The following is a 22,078-nucleotide window of genomic DNA, read 5'->3' as shown; positions in this document are numbered from 1 at the left end:
TCTGATATCAATGAACTGCCCATTTTCTTGTAGACCCAGCACCTTCCTCTGCCTCTCCTAATCTGGGGATGTTCTGGGCATGCTCAAAATGTGTCACTTTCCTTATTTTCTTTCTTTCTTTTATTTTTTTAAGACAATGAAACTCTCAGGTAGGGAATGATCCTACATCCACTAGTAAGAAGACTCAGGCAGCATGCTCTAGCATACAACAGGGTTATTGCTTTAGGTACAGACAGTGCAAAAAACACTCTGTGTGCCCTAGTTAATGGTATTCTTACATAGTTGGGGCTTGGAGATTCAAAAGGAAACTTAGCAGATACGGATAAGTAAATATGGGGCCCTAATGAATCTAACCAACACTTGAGATTTGTAGACAAGTATCACCAGAATTTAAAAATATGAGGAAAGCAATCTCTAAATGAATATTTCTGCAGTGTAGCACTAAGTTATCCTGTGCACCTTATTAGTATGTTAATGTTTGATTAAACATAAATAGCTTGTACTTTTAAAAACTGAGATCTACTTTTTTTTTTTTAAAACTGGGATCTTTCTGTCTAAATCCAAGGAAAGGGAACAAAAGAGGAATAAAGGGGAACAGTGCTGACTGGGGTGAGAGGGTCGGGATGCAGGAGACAAAAAAGGGAGAGAATAGCCACCATCCATCTCAATAGTCCAAGTAAAAATGTGGCACTTTTTTGTTGTTGTTGAACTAAATGAAAAGTCAGAGGCAGGAGGAGAGAGGGGGAAGGAGGGTGTTTCATAAAAATGGGACCTGCCCCAGCACCCGCTCTCCCACCTCGGGGCACACGGCCTGGTGCGCTCGTGCGCACGCACTCCACACATACAAGACACACACACACATACACACACACAAATGCAAGTCCGTTTCTGTTGATGCTTCTAGTAAAGTGCTGATGACAGCAAGGTTGGTCTGGATGTGGTGTTATCAAACAGGAACCACTGTCCACCTAAGCCAGAGTGGCCTACAGGGGCCCGTGTCTGGCCTCATACTTGGCCAGTATGTTCTTGCATTTCCCCAGCTCTTTCCGCAAGTCAGCCACCTCCTGGCGCAGGGCCGAGTTCTCCTTCTCCAGGAACGACGCCCGAATGGCAATCTGATTCTCCTTCAGCCTCCGGGCGTCTCGGGAGCGCTTGGCAGCCATGTTGTTCTTTCTGCGCCTTGCCCAGTACTTGTCATCCTGCTCATTAGTTACAGAAAGAAAAGAAACAAGATATTAGATTTCAGCAAAACCATGAGATTACCCAGGTCATCCCACGGACTCAGAGCGCCGGGGCCTTGTGCTTGGCTTCCTACTGTGGGCAGTGGGAGACTCCCGAACCTCCGGGGGAACGGGTCCCAGTTGGGCCTAGAGCCCAAAGTGGGATGGGGGCAGCCCCACAAAGGTGGGCAGCAAGCGGCAGGAGCACCCTGGGGTCAAAGTCAGAACGGGGGCAGCCCCACAAAGGTGGGCAGCAAGCAGCAGGAGCACCCTGGGGTCAGTTGGAGCGAGGCTGGGGATCAGTAGATTCACTCTAGGCGACCACCAGCTATCCCACGCGGTTATGGCTCAGCCTGTTCCCAGCAGGGGCAACAGGCTCTGGCCTTTTGGGGAGCTTCCGCTCCCTTCTCAGAACCTCATGGGAGGGAGCGCAGCCTGTCTGAAGAGGGGTCACACCCCAAGTACGAAGACCCGACCAAAATCACTGACCCAGGGCGCCGGTCCTGAGGAAACTCCCTCTGGAAAGCACCTTTCTGAAAGGCTCGGAGCTGTGGGGGCACTAAGGGGTTAACCATTGGCCCCAAATCACCAGTGTGTCACTGGCAAGACCTGCCGCCCAGTCAACTTCCATCCATTAAGCCACGCTGGATGTCTCATATATATATATACCCACACATGTACCTGTATATGTATACACAGAGAGATAGAGATAATGGACTGATATTTTACTCGTGTATATGTGCATATACACATATACATACCTGTACATATATGTACACACAGACATATAGTTATATGTGTGGATATATAGATATGAATTGATTGATAGTTTATGTGTATATGTATTTGTATGTTTATATATGCATATATATTAATATTTGTATATATTTTAAATTTTACATTTATATTTGCATTTATTATTTATGTATGTATATATGCATTCTTAATAGTACCTTCTTTCTCTCCCTTTCTGCCCCTTCCCTCTCCCTTTTTCTCTCTCACTTAATTAAACAAAATGTCAGAAGGGTGATGAGGAAGGCATTTCATAAAACAGGAACTGCAACCGTTCTCCTTTTCTCACCTAGGTGTACACACTACACATGGGGCACACGCATGCACACACACACACACACACACAGAAATGCAAGTCTTTTGATGTTTCCGGCAAAATGCTAATAACACTCTCTATCCATATGTATGAATGCATGAATAAATGAATGCATGCATATATAATGTATATTATATATATATATGTGTATGTGTATATATATATATTCCTAATTTTATATATAGTTCTATCTCTATCTAAATCTGGGTGCATGTGTATTTCCAACTACATTCAGTACAGCATTAAACATCATTGGCAGATTACAAAGTGAATATTATGTTATAGATAAGTAAAGGTTGATGGTGTAATTTTTCCACAGGAACACACTATATTGATCACCACCTTAATGTTTCTTTGAGATACAGAGTGATCAGTGGATATTCAAGAAATAGATAAACTAGAACTCAAGGAGATGAAGCTACTTGTTATAATTCATAATCCAAACTCTTCCCTGAAATTCTTGTCACTAGATCCTTTTCCTCTCTCACCCAACATTTGAAAACATTTATGTGTACAATACAGATGTGCAAGCACAGACATGCACATATACACACGATTCTGTAGTTTCCTAACAGACCTTTCTTATGGACCTTACTTAACCTGGCTAATACTTTAGATACTTAGTGGTGATTGATATGGAAGCAATCCTCCATTTTTGCCAAACAAAAATAAAAGAAAATCCTCTTAGGAAAAACGCACTGCATAAATCTTGCTTTAAACTTTCCATCTAGGTCTCCCCTTTTCTCAAAATCAGCTTTAGGCAATTCATTTATGATGCCACCTGAGCCCCATGCCTCAGTATTTTAACAAATTGCTACAACAAATCTCTTAATCCCAGACTGAAAGGGGCAAATCTGATGGCTGCAGTCACGTGCCACCCAGGAAGCCCCAAGGGACCTAATCTTCTTATATTCCCCTTGGACCATTAAGGGCCATGGTCAATGCATGTGATTGTACCAGAAGCTTCTGAATTAACCCCAAGTCTGCTCCCAGTACTGTGAGATCTGTTTTTCATGCCCCAAGTCTTAGGAGAAATAGAAATATCTTTGAGGATCATGCTATAGAAACTATTGCTGAGGCAGCTGGTACCATAGCACATAGAGCACAGCTCTAGAATCAGGAAGATCTGAGTTCAAATCCAACTTTAGACATCAGCCATGTGACAAGTTAATTTTTGTTTGCCTCAGTTTCCTCAATTATAAAATGGCAGTAATAACAGTGCCTACCTTGCAAGTTGTTATGAGTATCAAATGAGATTATAATTGCAAATGTCTTAGCACAATGCTTGGAAAATAGAAGTTTAATAAATGCTTATTACCTTCCTACTACTCCCTATATACACATACCTTCTGTTAGGCACATAGAAACTAACTATGATTCCCATTCCTGTCAATCACTCCCAGGAACTTTATACATGTCACAAATAAAGCTGAACTAAAATTTCTTATGTGGACAGAATGGTCAATGTAGGTAGAAGATGAAGGAGAAAAAGGTAGCCCAGGGAGCTGTTGCTCTGGGACGAGTAACTTATTCACAATTTTCATCCCAGGATCACGGGATAGATGGACAGATGTTAAAATTCTTTTCTCTCTGTCCATCTCCCTGTTTGGAGCTCCTTACTAAGCCTGTACATTCTATCCTCCTCCCCAAGAAATCACTACATTCAGGCTTCCCCCAACCAGCCCCATCTTCTCCCAAAGTGCCTCACATTCCAAAATTACCTCTGCCTCCCACACTCACATCAAAGCTCTCAAGCCCTTCTCTGCATTACACTGGTATCATCAGCTTGCTCTTAATTGACTGACTGCTATCCAATTTCTTAACTTTTCCAGGAGCCTTTGCTCATTAAAACTCTTAGTTTTTTTACCAGTAGAAATTTAGCAGCATGGACTAATACTTTGGAATAGGTCTGCCTTAAATTAAACTGTCCTGGTACTAACCAGTTGAATGACTTTAAGTAAGTCATTTCATTTTTCTGGATCATAGCTTCTATCTATAAAATGGGGGAGTTTGGATTAGGTGGTCTCTGAGCTTTCTTTCAACTTCTAAAACAATTATTCATTCCAGCTTCCTTAAAGAAAGCTGGGGAAAGGAAGGGATGGGAATAGAAATATAGCTCTAGGAGGAAGAGAAGGCAAAAAAAAAAAAAAAAAAAAAAAAGAAAAAAAAAAAGAAAGAAAGAAAGAAAAAAAAAAAGAAACAACCTGATTTAGGCAACATTTTCCCCCTTCTCACTTCCATTCCTTTCCCCTATGACATCTCTGAGTCTTTGGGTAAAGTACTTGCCATATTGCCCAAAGCTCCCTATTATGAGAATCTTTAGGGATCTATGCTCTAAAATGTTTGCTGCCACCCCTACTTCCCAACACAATTCTTGCCATTTCAGTAAGTGGATTCTCAGTTTCTTTACCTACAAAACAAATGATATACTGTTTTCCCAAGTGTAACATTCCAGTTATATGATGAAACTGTTTCATATTGAAGAGTATCCTCTCTTAACTAACCTCCCTGAAATATTTGCTTGTAAACTCAAATGAATTCATAATTAGTAGCCCAATGGTAAGTTCTGTAACCATGGGGGAGTTATTTTGATTTTTGGACTAATAAATTGAAAGACATAAATCTTTCTTGAAAATTCCTTATCCCAATTTACTTCCTGGAAGTATCTAAAGGGAATAAATTCTTCTTTATGGGATTTACAATGTCAACTGTATTTTTCAATAATGAGGATTCAAATTTTCTTTTCCTTTTTTTTTGGGGGGGGGGGCGGGAATTCCAATTTTTATTATAAAGCGTCAATATCTTCCAAAGCCAAGCTCGACCTGGCATCATAAAGATTGCCCTATCCTAACTTTTGTTGCCTTGAGGACCACATGAGAAGAAGTTAAACAGATAAACCTGGAGGATCCCAGAACAACCAGGCATCCATTGCCAGAAACCTTCCAGAAAATGGTACGATCTGGCTTTTTTGCTCCTCTTGAGTTAAAATAAAGAAATCTTCAGAAGGGTCATGACTCAATTATTCTACAATAATTCCTTCTCTCCTATCCATAACCTTAAAAGTATAAGGTTTTTAGGTTTTATAAAAGTATTAATAATAAATCATTTCCATAAACTGCTTGCCATTTATGCCTATTCCCCACCTGGTATAACAAAAACTATATTATTTATTAATTTTATTTTAAATTTTATCCAATTACAACACTTGTTCTTATACATATATGTTCAGTCTTCCCAGTATTTTTTACTCATATTGCCTCATTGTTTACTTTTATCTTCAAAAAATTACATGGGGCAATTTGTTTTTGTGAGGAAGTATGTGACAAAGAATCATTTTATCATCAAAAATACTTGAAATTTTTGGCCATTACATCCTTTACCTACCAAGTCATTTGAATCTTGGAACTCTCTTTAGGTTTTCCTGGGAGTGGGACATCCTCACTTGTAGTCCTTTGGGAAACTTTCAAATACCTTGGGGAAAGCTGTATTAGATAGGCTTCCCAGCTTAAGTGCAATAGATAAGAGTTTGAGATAGAGATGGAATTTAAAAAATAAATCAAAGAACAGCAATCATTTGGGAGAAGTCTTATACTACCAGCTCAAATATCAACCCCATTAGACCATAAACTCCTTGAGAGCTAGGGCAACATTTTATCTTTGTTTCTTCCTTAGAACAATGACTTGTACTTAAGACACAAAGTAAATATTTGGTAGGAAAAGAAAACATCAATATATGAATGTAAGTTTCCAATACTAAGTAGCTATCATTTCTCACCACTTTTTGCTAAATTCACCCAAAGAAGTGGAGTTTGGGTTATATTTTGTTGTGTACCTCAATCTTTTCTATCTTGTCCTAATGATGGCAGATGCTGTCTTCTTAGTCCCTTCAAAAACCTAGTTTTCAACTTAAGATTTATAATGTGTCAAGATGCAGCATAATCTTATACTTGAAGGTATTTCCAGGGATTTAAACTAGTATGTATGTTATGGGAGTTAATACTGTTATTTGACCCTTACTACTCCCCACTTCCCACACATCATTCTAGAAATCAAAGGTGGAACTATCAGCATAAATCAGTTCCAGAAAGTTTACATCCATCCCCCTTTATTCCAACAAAAGATTTTTCTACTTCATGTACCATATTTCAGTTTGGATGAGTAGGAGGGAGGAGGAGGGAACAGAGAGCTATTTCTATATACATCAGTGGATCTGAGATCTCAGTGTTGTAATTCTTCTTTTCAGTGATACAACAGATTGCATCCATCCATGTCTGTCCATTCTATGTAATGCTTGTCCATATCCTGTCACAAATCCACCAAAGGGTGTCCACTCAACATGGTTAGAGCTCTCCTCCAGATGATCTGACCCTGAATGCTAATTATATCTCATGTTTTCATTTCATGACCAGCCCACCAATAAACATTAACTTAATTGTTTAATGTCTATTTTGAATTTATAGAAGTCAAATGTCTTAGAGTGTAGGCAAGAATATCTGATACTAAAGACTAGATAAGTAAAAAAGTAATTTTATTTGGCTTTATAATATATATATTCCCCCCCCTCCCCCAGGAACAGATGTGTTTTCCTCATTCTATTTTCATTCAGCAAGACAGAGATAAACCAACTTGGGATTAAGCATTCCTCCAGGATAAACTATAAAGTGAATATTATATAGTAGATAATTAAGTGCTGATTCTATTATCTTTCTGCCAAGAGCCTCAAAACCCTTTAAAATGGTAATGCTTTTTTTTTTTTTTTTTTTTTTTTGTGTGTGTGTGTGTGTGAAATACAAAGGGAAGAGGGGATCTTTAGGCACAGGAGAAAGTGAGACACAATGAAATGAAGTACTTGCTCCTGTTCCCAAAGGAAGAACAATGAAAATCCCATGTCTCCCAACCACAATATACCATCACTTTCCTCAGGTAGCCCTTTGAATTTTTCTTTCTCCAGCCTAGTTACCAGTTCCAATTTACCTTCAGATCTTCAGGGATGAAGACTTTGCGAGCTTTCTTAATCATGGGTTGTGGTTTGAGCTCCTCCTCTGAGAACTTGCGTTTTCGAGGGTCAAACATTTCCTGGCCAGGGATGCTGGACAGAGCCAAGTCAGCTGGGTCTGGTTCATAACCCACAGGGACCTGGATGGTCTCAGGGTCAATGGGACTTGGCGTGTTGCGGTTTGTGGATAATATCTGACCTGCAATGACACAGGAGGAGTTTTGAAACAGAAATGCCCTCAAAGAGTTCCCAAAAGTAATGGCTAGTTCACTTTTCTAGGAGGAAGCAAAATTTATAACAATCATGTCTTTTGTTTCTTTGGTGCTCAGGAATTTGCTATTTTACTTGTCCCACAATAGTCTCATGAAAAAGGCAAGAATAGTAGAATTTTACTAATTTTACTAATTGCAAAATATAGAATAAAGTTGATTTGTTAAAGTTCACATAGTAGGTCTAGTCACCTGTGTGTGTGGAGATTTAAGATCCATAAATCCTGACCAACAACTCTATAAGGCAATGAAGGGGATCAGTATATAGAGGCCTGAACTGGATTCAAGAAAACCTGAGTTCTAATCTGTTATAAGAAACTTATTATCCAAATGACCCTGACTGAGTCACTTAATGTGTCTCCCTTGGTTTTTTAAAACTGTAAAATAGGAATAATAATAGTACCTAATAATAGTACCTACTTCCAAGGATTGTTGTGAAGATAAAATGAGATACTTTACAAATAAAGTTCTTAGCCTAGTACCTGGTACTTAATAAAAGGTTATTTCCTTCTCCTGAAATAGGCAGTGCCAGTATTACCTCAATTTCATAGAAGAGTAAACTGAGACTCAGAAAGTGACTCACTTAGGCTCAAACTACCAGTAAATATGAAAGCCAGAACTGAAAAACAGATTTATTTTGACTCTTTGTCCAAGAATGTTTTTAAAAATATTGTGAAGAGTGCAGATAAGGAGGGCAGTGACCATAGCACTCCCCAGATCATACCACATTGGAAACACACAAAACTTGTAGACCCCGCAGAACTAGCTCTCAAAAGAGTAGCATGGAAAAGCCTGAAGCTTGGGACAGTACCTTCCTACCCCAAGCTGAAGAGCCCAATTTTAATATAAAATTCAGTCAAAGAAACAAGCTGGTAAAATGAACAAACAACAAAAAGAAAATTTAACTATAAAAAGCTACAACTATAGCAGGGAAGAATAAGACATAAATTCAGAAGACCACAATGTGAAAACAGTTACAAATAAAGTCTCAAAAAATTGTTAATTGGATCTAAGCCCAACAATAATTCCTAGGCAAATTAAAAGCTAAAAGTAGTAGAAGACAAATTGAGAAAAGAAATGAGAGTAATGCAAGGAAATTATAAAAAGAAAATGAACAGTAAGAGAAGCACAAAAAATTCTGAAGAAAATAAACCTTAAAAAAAGAATTCATCTAATGACAAAAGAGAAGCAAAAATTCACTGAAGAAATCCTTAAAAAACAGAAAAGCCTAAATAGAAAAGGTGGTACAAAAATTTACAGAAGAAAAAAACTCCTTAAAAAACAGAAATAACTAAATGAGAAAAGGAGTTTAAAATCTCACTAAGGAAAATAATTCCTTAAAAATTAGAGCAGAACAAATAGAAGTAATGATTCCATGAGACATCAAGAAACAATAAAACATGTCAAAAAAACGGGGGAAAAGAAAATAGAAAAAAAAAAAAAGTGAAAAATCTTACCAAAAAAACAACTGAATTGGATAATAGATCAAGGAGAGATAATTTAGGGATTACTGGACTACATGAAAGCCATGACCAAAGAATTTACAGATTTCCAGAGCTCCCAAGTCAAAGTGAAAATACTTCAACCAAGAATAACTTATTCAAAAAAACTGAATATAATTATTCAGGAGGAAAAAAAAAATAGAAACCTAATGAAACAGAGGATTTTAAAGCGTTCTTGATGAAAAGACTAGAAAATGACTAGAAAATCTGACATTCTAAACACAAGAGTTAAGAGAAGTCATAAGGGGCTCAATAAAGGTAAAAATTGTTTATATTCCCATATGGAAAGATGATACATGGAACTCTTAAGAACTTTATCATTATTAGGGCAATTAGAAGGGCATGGATGTGAGCCAATTATGTTGGAATGATCTTCAAAAACAACGAGAGTGAAAAAAGGATGCACTGAGAGAAGATGGAAGGAAAAAGAATAAATTTCCTTACATAAAAGAGGTACACAAGGGAGAGCTTTTACAATGGAGAAGAAAATAGGGATGATGGGCAATGCTTGAATCTTACTCTCATCAGAATTGGTTCAAAGAGGGAAGAATATATATGCATATTACACCCACACTCATATACACAAACATATACACTCAGTTGAGTACAGACATATAACATTCAATAGGGAAATATGAGAAGAAAATAAGAGGAAAAGGTCGGCAATGATAAAAGGACAGATTAAGAAAACCAATGAAACAAAACAGACTTTTGGGAAGGCCCAGGATAAGAGGGAAGAAGAAAATCAGATGGAGAGAAATACATAGTAATTATAACTATAAATGTCTGAATGGGATGAATTCACCCTTAAATGGAAATGGACAGCAGAATGGATTAAAAACCCGAATTCAATAACATGTTGCTTACAAGAGACACACTTAAAATGGAAAGACACACAAGAGTTAAAATAAAAAAACTAGAACAGACTCTAATATGCGTCAGCTGAAGTAAAAAAAGGCAGGGGGGAAGCAAGCATGATCGCAGAGAAAGCAAAAGCAGAACAGATCTAATTAAAAGGGATAATCAAGGAAACTACAGTTTGCAAAAAGGTACTATAGACAATGAAATAATATTTTTAAAAATTTGCAGCAAGTTTCTTGGATAAAGACCTCATTTCTCAAATATATATTGAGCTTAGAATTGAGTCAAATTTACAGAAATAAGAATCATTCTCCACTTGATAAATGGTCAAAGGATAAGAACAGAGAATTTTTTTTAAAAGCTAGCTATAGTCATGAAAATGCTCTAAATCACTGTTGATGAGAGAAATACAAATTAAAATAACTCTAAGGTACCATCTTATACCAATCAGAAAAGAAAAATATGGAACGGATAAGGGAAAATAGATACATTAATGAACTGCTAGTAGAGTAGTGATCTGGTTCTGGACAACAATTTAGGACTATGTCCAAAGATATATATATATATATGTGTGTGTGTGTGTGTGTGTGTGTGTGTGTGTGTGTATAATTGAAATATATATAATATAATTGTATACAACCTTTGATTCAGCAATGCTACTTCTGGGTCTATATTCCAAAGATTCTATATTTATCAAAGAAAAAGAAAAAGGACCTAAATGTACAACAATATTTGTAGCAGCCCTTTTTGTGGTGGCAAAGAACTGGAAAAGGAGGGAATGCTCACCAACTGGATAATGGCTGAACAAGTTATGACATATGAATGTGATAGAATACATTGTGCTATAAGAAATGACAAGGAGGACAGTTTCAGAAAAGACAGGGAAACACCTATATGAACTGATGCAAGAATTGGGAGGTATTGTATACTGTAACAGTAAAGATAATCAACTTTTTAAGACTTAGCTACTCTGATCAATATAATGATTTAAAACAATTCCAAAGGATTCATGATGAAAAAATGTTAGCCATTTCCAAAGAGGGAATTAAATGAACTCTGAGTGCAAGTAAAATGTCATTTTCTCACTTTCTTTTTTTAAAAAAATATGGCTAATATGGAAATGTGTTTTGCATGATTTCACATGTATAATTGAACTGTTTGCCTTCTCAATGGGTGTGGGAAGGTGTAGGAAGAGAGAAAATTTGGAACTCAAAATTTTAAAAAATATATTTAAAAATACATTTTAATAAATAGATGTTTAAATATTATGCTGAATATCTATCAATATAATGGGCTAATTTCATAACCTAATTTATTTTATTTTAGGTACTTAAAAACATGATTCTAAGAAGAGGTTTTTATGGACTGCTGTAGAGGTCCATTATGCATTATCCTAGACTAGATTATGTTGCCTTACTAATGGAGCCAATGGATTTCTTGGAGGAAAAACAACCTAGACCTCCAGGGCTATCCTCCCCACACTATAATAATCATATCAGAAAATGTTTTCATGGGATTCATCTTATATGACTTTGTGGTAAGGGAGAGTTTAGGAACAAAAAGTGTTATGTCCTGGGAACTTTTGGTCCACAGTTTAATGTGAACTTGACAACCGCTGCTTTCAAACTGAAAACATCAATGGTGGGAGTCAGAGGCAGCTGAACTCGCCTCACTCCTACTGCTTGTCACTGCCAAGGTGTATGAAAACAGAGGGACCCATTCAAGTTTCACTGAAATATGTTCTGGGCAGAAGCAGGAAGCCCACAGGTTTCTAGCTGGCCTGGGAAATTCTGCGAATGGCTGATTCAGGGCAGGAGGGAAGAAGGGAATGGTTGACAAAGCCGAGGCCTCCAGATGACCTTTCAGTTCCTAATTCGGTTTTAAGTCTCCTTGGGTACAAAAGGGAAGAGTTATGGTATGGAGGTCCCATCTAGCTGAGAGCAGTGCTTCCTCAAGGGCAAGATTGCTCCGGCCTTCTCAGTTAGAGAACTCATTCTAGGTTTTGTTCTTGTGTATCTTGACATCTGAGCAAAGGAAATGGGTTTGAATGCACATCCAGACCTAATCTTCCCACTGAAAACTGTCTTCTAGTCTAGCTAATAAGGTTCAAAACATAGAAGGTAAGTGGAAAGAGAGAGCTGGACTTGGTAGGTAAACCACTTAACTTCTCACTAACTCCATTTCCTCATCTGTAAATGGAGATAAGAGCACTTATCACATAGGGTACTTATGAGGATAAAAATATGTAAAATGCATTGTAAATCTTAAAACTCTACAAATGTTATTATTTTTATTGTAGTGGACACACACCTTTTTAATCCTCCTCCAGGAAGTACTTGATTAATCAATCAACAAATATTTCTTCATAGAAGGATTAGAATTTTAAAATACCTCACAAGGGAAAAAAAATACTTCAGAGGATCAAATGGTATCAATTGAGAGAGGATATTTTTTTAATTCATAAGGCAAGGAAAACAAAAATAGTAGAATGAGAATTTTTTTCAAAGTAACATTATAATATCTGCTTGTAATTATTTGTATTTAAAGTGCATTTGCACAAAGAGAAATTATTGTAATTTTTTAAAAACTTGCATCAATTGATACTAAGTCCTTCTAAGTAATAAGTCCTTACTGAAGGCCCAGTATTGTGCCTAGCTCTGAAAATACAAAACATCATCCCTGCATACAAGGAGATCACATTATAATGGGAGAGACAATATGCAAAAGGCTAGGTACATACAAGATGCATATATAATGTAACCAGAAGGAGACTGCAAAGGGAAGCAATGGTGTTAGAGTTGGGTGGGGATGAGAGGGACCAAGAAAGGCCTCCTACAGGAGCTGAGGTTTTAAGAGTTGAGAGGAAGGAGAAGTTTCAAGAAACTTTGCAACAGCCATGTTCTGTAATAATAAGATCTGGCATGTATATGGTGCTTTAGGAGTTGACAACACTTTGCACACTTGATCTTCACAACAACCCCAGGAGGTGGGTGTTATTATTTTACATTTTGCAGCTGAGAAAACTGAGGCCGGTTAAGTAGCTCGTCAAGGATCACACAACTAGCAAGTATTTGAGGTGAGATTTAAATTCCAGTCTTTCTGACCCTATATTCAGCACTCCATCTCCTGCACTACCTAAATGCCTTTGCATTTCAGCCAAATCTTTCAGGGAGTTTCTAAGAACTGTCTGATTCAATGTAGTACAAATATACCTGCCCCACATCCGAGAGAAGACATCTGGACCACAGATTAGATAGGTAGGGTGGTCTGCTCTGGGCCCCTGCAACCTTACCCATGCTCTCTGAAAGATGAAAGCTGCAATTGCCAAAGTTCCCACTCTGCCTTCTCTGCAAACTCTGTACATCTGCATTATAACTTCCAAGAAGGAGCTCAGCCAAGCAGGCAGATTTTGGCTCTAAGAGATGCAAATGAGGTCTTGCAGGCCTCCCTCTTCTGCAAGCCACATTTGCTAATTAATTATGTGAGACTCACTTTCAAAAAAAAAAAATCCCAAATCCAAACCCCAAACCATGTGCGCTGGTGTTTTCTCTGGTCTGAATTAGAATTGAATTCTGCAGGGAATTAAGACTAAGAGGGGAGATGAGGACAAAAGGCATTCTTTGCTTCTTCTTCTTAAAAGGGTCCTGATGACAGAGACTTCCAGGAAGGGCTGGGGAGGATCTGGGAGGAAAAAAAAAAGGTGGATCAAAGGGGAGCGAAGAAAGCTGGAAAGACATCAGTTCTCCCCAAAGCTGGCTTTCCTTTCTGTCACAGGACTGGACGTGTTAATTTCAAAGAAAAGTGCTGAAAACTGGATGCTTCCTGTTATGCATGAATTTTAAAAGGAATTTTGCAGCTCATATCCCATTAGCTGGTTTGATGAATGTTTATCAATGACCAGCAAGTCAAGTCAATTGTGCCCATGTTGACATAGACTGATAATTTATTGACTTATGGTTATAGTAAGGTAATAAATTATATTTTAGTTTACTACTCTTTCTCCATAGTTAATTATTTCCTCAACCCCCGACTTTGGACATATCACGCATTATTTAAATAAACAAAATATTAGTTTGGGAGTCCAAGTACTACACTCAGGTTTAATCTAGGCAGCTGGTAAATGAAAAGAATAGTTGGGGACCTGGGAGTCAGGAGATCTGAGCTCCCCTAAAGATGGATTGTTCCACTCTTTCTACTTGAATTCTGAGACTGATATATAGTAAGCTCTTAATAAATACAATGGCTGATTGATTCTGGGTTTGACTCTGCCATGCTGGACAAGTCACCCAACTTCCATTTCCTCTAAAACAAGGGGACTGGTCAAGATGACCTTCCAAAGTGTCTTCCAGCACTGTCCTCCCATTAATTTATTGCTTTTTAATGGTTATTAACCACTGCAAATATCTCAGACTAAGGCTGAAACTCAAGAACTAAGTTAAAGGATGATGCCTCTGACAAGTCAGAAGGTTATCTACCAAGCTTTAAAGATCCTTGTAATTCTCGAAATCTTGTCCTTAGAATTCTATATTTTGAGCTGGAAGAGACCTTGGAGGTTGTAGAAGTCAACTCCTAAACCCATCACTTTGTAGATGATTAGAATGAATTCCAGGATGGGAAATGTCATCGATAGCCAGAGAGCCTGAATACAAATCAAAGCATATTATTTTCATTTTTTTCTTTTTTGGTTGTTATAATTGTTGTTTGCTTGTTTCCTCTTTCTTTCTCATGTTTTTCTTTTTTCGTTCTGATTTTCCTTTCACAAAATGACTAATATGGAAACATCTTTAATTGTACATGTATAACCTATATCAGATTGCTTGCTATCTCGGGGAGAAGGGAGGAAAGGAAAGGAGGGAAGAAAACATTTGGAACTCAATATCTTATAAAAGTAAATGTTAAAAACCATCTTTACAAGTAATTGGAAAAATAAAATATTATTGAGGAAAAAAAGCAATCCCCCAAAAAGTGAATGACAACCTAACATGATACAATAAATAGTGGAACAATGGTTCAAGCTCAAGTCTTTTGACCCCAAAATCAAATTTTCCACTAGTCCCATTTCCAATCAGGTTCCTGGAGAACCAAGGGAAGCCAGTCTCCCAAGGTATAGAAGCTTCTTAGATTCAGGAAATGACTCCATTCAGCACTGTGTTGGGAAATTTCTTCAAAGTTTATAGTCCTTTTATCCCACTCGACACAAATTTCTAAGACATTGAAAGATTTTTACAGTTTAGACAGGGCAACTATAGTTACCCTGGATTTTGCATGAAACTCCAAATTTCAATAAAAGTCTAGATTTAACAAAGCTTTGCAAAATAGAATATTTTAGCAAGATGAGTATCGTTTGAAAAATGAATATCAAATCATATACTTCAACTTTTGTTTGGAAAATATGGACCATGACTGTGACCTCTAATTCCCATTACCCAGAAGAATTGAAATTCAAATTAGTCCCAAGGATAACAGAGAGGCACATGATGATCATGAACAGGCATAAACAAGGAATTAAAAAGAAGCAGAATCAAGGATGTCACCCCAAAATGTGGGATGGAAAAAGAAACTGGACCGATCATATGGTCAGAGAGAGGACCTTGGGCTCCACAGGTAACCATCTGATGTCAAGAGAAAGTAAGGGCAGACCTCAGCACTTCAGGTGGACCCCTTGTGTCAAACTCACATGAGGCTCACACAGGCTGTACAAGCGTGGAAAAGCTGTGACCTGCATCACTGGAGAGAAACTTCCATTAACCAAATCACAGATACCTCTAAGTGTAATTCTGGGTTATACTGAACCATCAAAAGCATATGCCCACAACAAGCAGACCAACCAGACTCGCACTTATTTCTTGAGTTGAAATTTGATTAGTAGGTCTCTCTATCTCTGTGTAGTAATAATAAGCTGACCTCCCTAGAGACAATCTATTTAGTGGGAAATTCCCTCCCTGGCAACCCAGAATTTAAAATAAGCAATGCTTCCTTTTGAATTATCTGGTTTCAGAAAAGGACATACAGAACTGCTGGAAAATATATAAATATTTGTTTTTAATTCAGGGATTCCTGACCTGGGGCCCATGAATTTTTTTTTCAAAAAATAAATTTTGATGACTATTTCAATTTAATTGGTTTTCTCTATCATCTTATATACCCAATTTTATGAATTTAAATACATCATTCTGAGGGCAGGTCCACAGGTGTCACCAGATTTCTGAAGGAGTCCATGACACATTAAAAAAAAGGTTAAGAAATTCAGCAAAGTTGAAAATCTCTTCCTTTATCTTTTCCACCAGGCTGTCCCCAATTCTCATCAAGCTGCTATATAATATATTCTTTTGTGAGGGGGGCTCTAAGTCTACAACCCTTTGATCTTGGCATTTCCCCTACCTTCCACCTATCAGAAGGAAAATATAATTTATGAACTAGTCCCCAATCATGCAAGGGCCGTTTTTGGGGTTCCCCTCCAAGAAAGAGCATTCATCACTGGCATAGCATGACTTGAGTTTAAAGAAAGGCTTAGTGGGGGATTAAGTTTGGAAATGGCTCCTTCTGGACAACATCTGGGTATCTGGAAATCTTTCTAACTTATTTCAAATTTACATATTTGGAGAATGTTCTTTGGCAATAAAGGAAAAGATTTTTGTATGTGGTCAGGTGTAGGTGGAATGGTCAGCCCATTCAGTAAATCACTTACTAGGTACCCAGGACTGTGGTCCAGTACAAAGGAAGCAGACCTTGATCTCAAGGAACTCACAATCTAATAAAGGAGATAAAAAAAAATACAGAAACCTATGTACAAACAAGCTACAGACAGGATAAATTAAAGATAATGAACAGAGGGAAGACACTAACATTAAAGAAGCTCAGGAAAAGCACTTATAGCGGGTGCTTGGGAAATGTTCATAAAAGAAATATATAGAGTTGTGTGTAATGGGTAGAATGCCAGACTTAAATTCAGGAAAACCTAGATTTGAATTCTGAGACTTAACTTCCCTAGGCCTCAGTTTCCTTATCTGTAAAATGAAGGGTTTAGACTTGGTGACTTTTAAGGTTCCTTCCAACTCTAAATCTATGATCTATTATAAAGGCTCTCTCATGAGGTAAGTTAAATAAACAAACTATTAGTTTGGGAGCAAAAGTCCAATTGAGACAGCTGCTTTAGAGCAATGAAAGTCTGTAGATTTGTATTACAACTAGCTAGCTGTGTGACCTTGAGTAAATTAACCCTTTTGAGATAGATTTTTAAAGTCAACACAGAGTCTATCCGAGTTATTTTCCATGCTCCCCTTTGCCTAGGATCAAGTTGCCAGCACAAATACAAGCAAAGGTGTGATGTTAGAAATTTAGCCGAAGGCGTGAAATGTAAACACTCACAATGAAACTTGCGTCTGTCACTATTTGTAATAGGTAACTAGGCTACTTCTTATGCACATGGGAACATTCAGTGAAAAAAGAAGGGAAAAAATCCTCTCAAACTCAGAACTTACTTTAAAAAGCGGAGGGTCCCCAAAACACTGGCTACCGACCATTACTCTATCAAGCCTTATTTTACAGAGGGATTGCTCCAAGGGAATTGGGAAAGAAGTGCCCTCAGCTTGTTTCCTTCCCTACTATATACACATTCTATACACTATAATCACAATCTACTCGATTTAAAGACAAGGGAGGCAGCTGCTTATGCCCATTTTGCACCTGAAGGCCAACCAAGTCTGAATGGGGCTCTTATAGACAAGCTTTCTTTGACTCGAGGTAACAGGCAATGAAAAGTAAAAGCCAGCCATCTCTACCATGTTCCTCATTCTTCATCTCCTAATCCTTACCCTCTTACTATAAAAATCCCACTGAACAGAGCAGAGGATGCAGGAGACCCAGGTTCCAATACATCTCAGTCAATTACTACTATGACCATGGCCGAGTCACTTAATAGTGACTTAGTTTCCTCATCTGCAAAAGAGGGAATTGGATTCAATTACTTCTAAGATCCTCCTCAGTTCTAGATCTGTGATTTTATGATGTTCATCGCCATCTTTCTCCTTCTCAATGATCGCATAAGTCTTAGTCTCTGTGAGTACACACCAAAGCGCAAGACAATCATTCTGGCTAAGGGGAAATCTTAGTTTCTTTATTTCTGAACATACCACAACACCAAAAATGGTGTCCTTAAGCAGAGCACAATACATAGCTAGCATTTATGTAGTGCTTGAAGGTTTGCAAAAGGCTTTGTTTATGCTATTTCATCTGACCCTCACAATAACCGTCGTAAGTGGTGCTTATGATAATAATAATTATTATTATTATCATTATTACTGTAATTCCTCATTTTGGAAATGAAGAAACTGAGGCTAAAAAAGGTTTCAATGACTTTTCCAGTATCACACAGCTATTAGTGCCTGGGATGGGGTCTGGATTCAGGCCTTCCTAACTCCAGATTCAGAACTCTATCCACCATGTCACCTAGCTGGCTGGAATTTTTAATAACTATCTTTTCAATAAATTAATTCTAACATCCTATTTGATGGCATGCAATACCATGCCTCTAATTATTAGTAGGCTTCATTTAACTTAAGCCTTTTAAAAATAAACTGATGTTGGTAGATCAAAGGAAGCTTTTCATCAGGAAAAGGAGGCAGGACCCTTGGCTATATCTACAGTAATGAAGGCATTTAGAAGCTGACTTTATAGGTTGCATAACACATAAGAGATGGTCTCAAGCCCCCGAATCACAGCAGTTAACACTCTAGAAAAATGAAATGCATTTCGTGCATTCCTACTTGCTCTAGTCCCAGCAATTTCTCCTCATCTCCCTTGTCTCCCTTTGCCATCTGTCTTTTACCTGTAGCTATTCTCTGGATGAAAAAGCCGCTGGAAAAAGTAGCTTGCTCTTCAAGTAGGCCCCAGTGGTACCCAGAATGAGATGCTAGCCCTGAGATATAAATCAGTGCTTCATACAGCATGTTGGATTTGACAGTCAACTTGTCTTCTACAAGATGTGTGTGTGTTACTGTAGCTTTTGTCAGCAACGCTAACAAGAATTCTATCTGGACTCCAAGGCTGAGGGCTACAATGAGCCAAGGCAGAAATGAAACCTCCTTCTATTAAAGAATCAGACATGGTGCTGAGATTGAGATGTCAATGAATGAATTTAAGGAGATCAGAACAGCCTGAAAGAGCATTCTGCTATAGGGACATGAGTTGACTGGACTCTCCTAACAGCCTCCTTAACTGTGGTCTAAAAAGTTTTTGCTGTCTAATTTTTCCAGTTTTTCAAATCCCAATTTGGGGTTTTCTTAGCAGAGATGTTGGAATAGATGTCCATTTCTTTCTCCAGCTCATTTTACAGATGAGGAAACTGAGGCAACTGGAGGAAGGGGATGGGCGCACGTATCCACAGAAGGGAAGCTGTGGGTACAAAGGCTATGATTCATCCTGATGGCAGCAGATCTGAGGTTTGCAGGGAAGGAAGCGGGAGGCTAGTCACAGAGAAAAGTCACAGAGCCAGATGCCCAGGACAAGAGGAAGTATATTTCAAAATGGTGACATGTGCTTCTGGAGTGGGAAAACGGGAGGATTTGCCAGGAAGGAATAACTGGAGCACTCTCACATCATCAACACTCTTCCCCACCTGCCCCTGCCCTTTTTGTCCACCATAGTTCATTCTCAGTGTCCCTTTGCTATTCAACTGGATGACAAAGCTAATACCCAGAAAAGATACAAATAATCCACTGTTAAACCCGCCAAGGTGGGGAGCACTGAAGCACCATGGAAAGAACGCTGCTCTTAGAGTTAGAAGACTTATCCCAATCCTGACTTGGAAAATTACTAGCTGTGTCACCCTGGAGAGCCCCTTTAACTTCCCTGGGCCTTAGTTTGTAAAAAATAATCTGTAAAAAGTGAGGAAAATCCCACTTCCACCTTCTACCTCACAGGGTTTCTATGAAGAAAGTGTTCTAGTACCTTACAAATAGGTTCTTGTTATTGAATCTCTCCCCTTTTCATGACTATAGGAAGAGGACAGTTAGAAGTTTTTAAGATAGAGATTCTCACTATTTGTAGCCATATGAAAAAGTGCTCCAAAGCACTACTGATCAGAGAAATGCAAATTAAGAAACACTGAGATATTACACCTGTAATACACACCTGTCAGATTGGCTAGGATGACAGGAAAAGATAATGACGAATGTTGGAGGGGATGTGGGAAAACTGGGACACTGATGCATTATTGGTGGAATTGTAAATGGATCCAGCCATTCTGGAGAGTGCTGCTTTTTCTCCCTTATAAAATTGAAGAATAATCTCTTTCACTAGGCTGTCCATGAGGATACATGAGGAGATACCTAAGAGTCAAGGACAACCTTCCTTTTGCCTCTTACAGGGATGAAGTGGTGCCCGAAGCTTCAGGATTACCTTACAGTTTCATTTGGGGAATTCTGTCCATGTATGCCCATGTTCAGACTAGAAAGAGAAGTGGCTTACAACTGTGAGCACAGAGGGCAATCAGTGAGGGCAGCACAAGAAGGGGGATACCCAAACACACTACAGGCCCCCAAAACCAAGTTCTGGAAGGGCTGATATTTATATAACTATATATAAAAAACTAACAACTTGCATTTAAACAGTAGGATTTTCCCTTTAATATTCATTCATTCCTATCAAATTTCATTTTTCATATATCATATGATATATCATCAGATATATCTAAGTAGAACAGACACAATCATCCTTGCTTTACATAGGGGAACAGACTTAACAGGCTTGTTGTTCATTTCTTTAGAGTGAATTGGCTGAGATGACCACAGATCCAATTAAATTTTCATAATATAAGGTCCATTTCCAGATATTTGTTAATGAAAGACAGGAGCAGATTCTCTTTAAAAACAAACAAAAAAATAATGTTTACTGCTTACATCAACACAATCTAGGCAGCATAAAGGCCATTAATATAGGACATCACTATAGGACATTATCATCATTTTTAAATTGTTCGGTCATTTCAGGCATGCCCAACTCTTGATGGCTTCATCTGGGGTCTTCTTGGCAAAGATACTGCAGTAGTTGGCCATTTCCTTCTCCAATTCATTTGACAAATGGGGAAAATGAGGCAAACAAAAACAAGTGCAGCGTTTTTGTCTAGGATCCAATAGCTGAGTTAAGTGTCTGAGGTTGGATTGAAGCTCTGGGCCCAGCATTCTACCCACTGTCCCCTCAGACCCTCTTTCTTCAGCGCTCAGGTCAAAGTAACATATTTTCTTCATGAGAAGCTTTTCCTGGGGGCAGCTTGATGTCTCAATGTATAGAAAACTGGCACTAAAGTCAGGAGGACCAGAGTTCAAATCCAGCTTCGGACACTTAATAGTTCCCAGCTGTGTGACCCTGGCAAGTTACTTAACCCTAATTGCCTCAGCAAAAAAAAAAAAGAAAAAGAAAAAACAAAGGAAAAATGAGAGGCTTTTCCTGATTCCCCAAACCACTACTAGCTTACCCCAATTACTTTGTGTTCATCTTTTTTTCTCGGTATACAATGCTCTCCCCTTAGGCAAGAGCATGCTAGTAAATATTTAACAATCAATTCTCTGAAAAGAAGGCATCAAGGTGGTATAATGGATAGAATGCCATGCCTGAAGTCAAGAAGACTCATTTTTGTGAATTCAAATCTAGCCGCAAACACTAACTAGCTAAGTGACCTGGGTAAGACCCCCTATTTGCCTCAGTTTTCTCATCTGTAAAACGAGCTGGAGAAGGAAATGGTAAACCCCTACAGTATCTTTGCCAGGAAAACCCCAAATGAAGTAATGAAGAGACAAGAAACAACTTTTATTCCAGTCTCACACCTACCTTATAATGGTATTATCTCCATTTTACAGATTAAGAAACTGAGGCTGAGAGGCCTTAAATAACATACATAAGTAATGCAACTAACGAGTGCCTTCAACAGAAAACCAGCTCTTCCAATCCTCATTCCAGCCCTTTGTGTTCCTCAAAATTAGGCCTTTTATCCACATAAAACCCCCGAATCGGGAACAAATTGTACACACCTCCCTCCCTCCAACCCTCCCTCATTAATCACAAAAGAGAAATCAAGGTTTCCTTTGGCTTCTACATAGATCAAACACGAAACTCAAGTATACGTT

General features: G+C 38.2%; 1 protein-coding gene across 3 annotated transcripts in view; it reads right to left on the bottom strand.

Moving 5' to 3' along the window:
- Nucleotides 1-496: 496 nt before the first annotated feature.
- HLF (HLF transcription factor, PAR bZIP family member) overlaps nt 497-22,078 on the bottom strand; it is a 77,388-nt gene continuing 55,806 nt past the window's right edge. For 2 of the 3 annotated variants that reach the window (XM_023502160.2, XM_031966439.1), the window contains exons 3-4: nt 7,303-7,523; nt 497-1,202 (exon numbers count right to left, since the gene is read on the bottom strand). In XM_023502160.2, the coding sequence (XP_023357928.1) occupies nt 984-1,202; nt 7,303-7,523 (440 nt within the window). In that variant the 3' untranslated portion in view covers nt 497-983. The remainder of the gene's footprint in view (nt 1,203-7,302; nt 7,524-22,078) is intronic. The other variant, XM_003767971.4, reaches the window with a different exon arrangement.

The sequence above is a fragment of the Sarcophilus harrisii genome, chromosome 4, assembly GCF_902635505.1.
Source record: "Sarcophilus harrisii chromosome 4, mSarHar1.11, whole genome shotgun sequence".
NCBI lineage: Eukaryota > Metazoa > Chordata > Mammalia > Dasyuromorphia > Dasyuridae > Sarcophilus > Sarcophilus harrisii.
The sequence above is the reverse complement of the archived record's forward strand: the minus strand, read 5'-3'. Positions and strand labels throughout refer to the sequence as shown.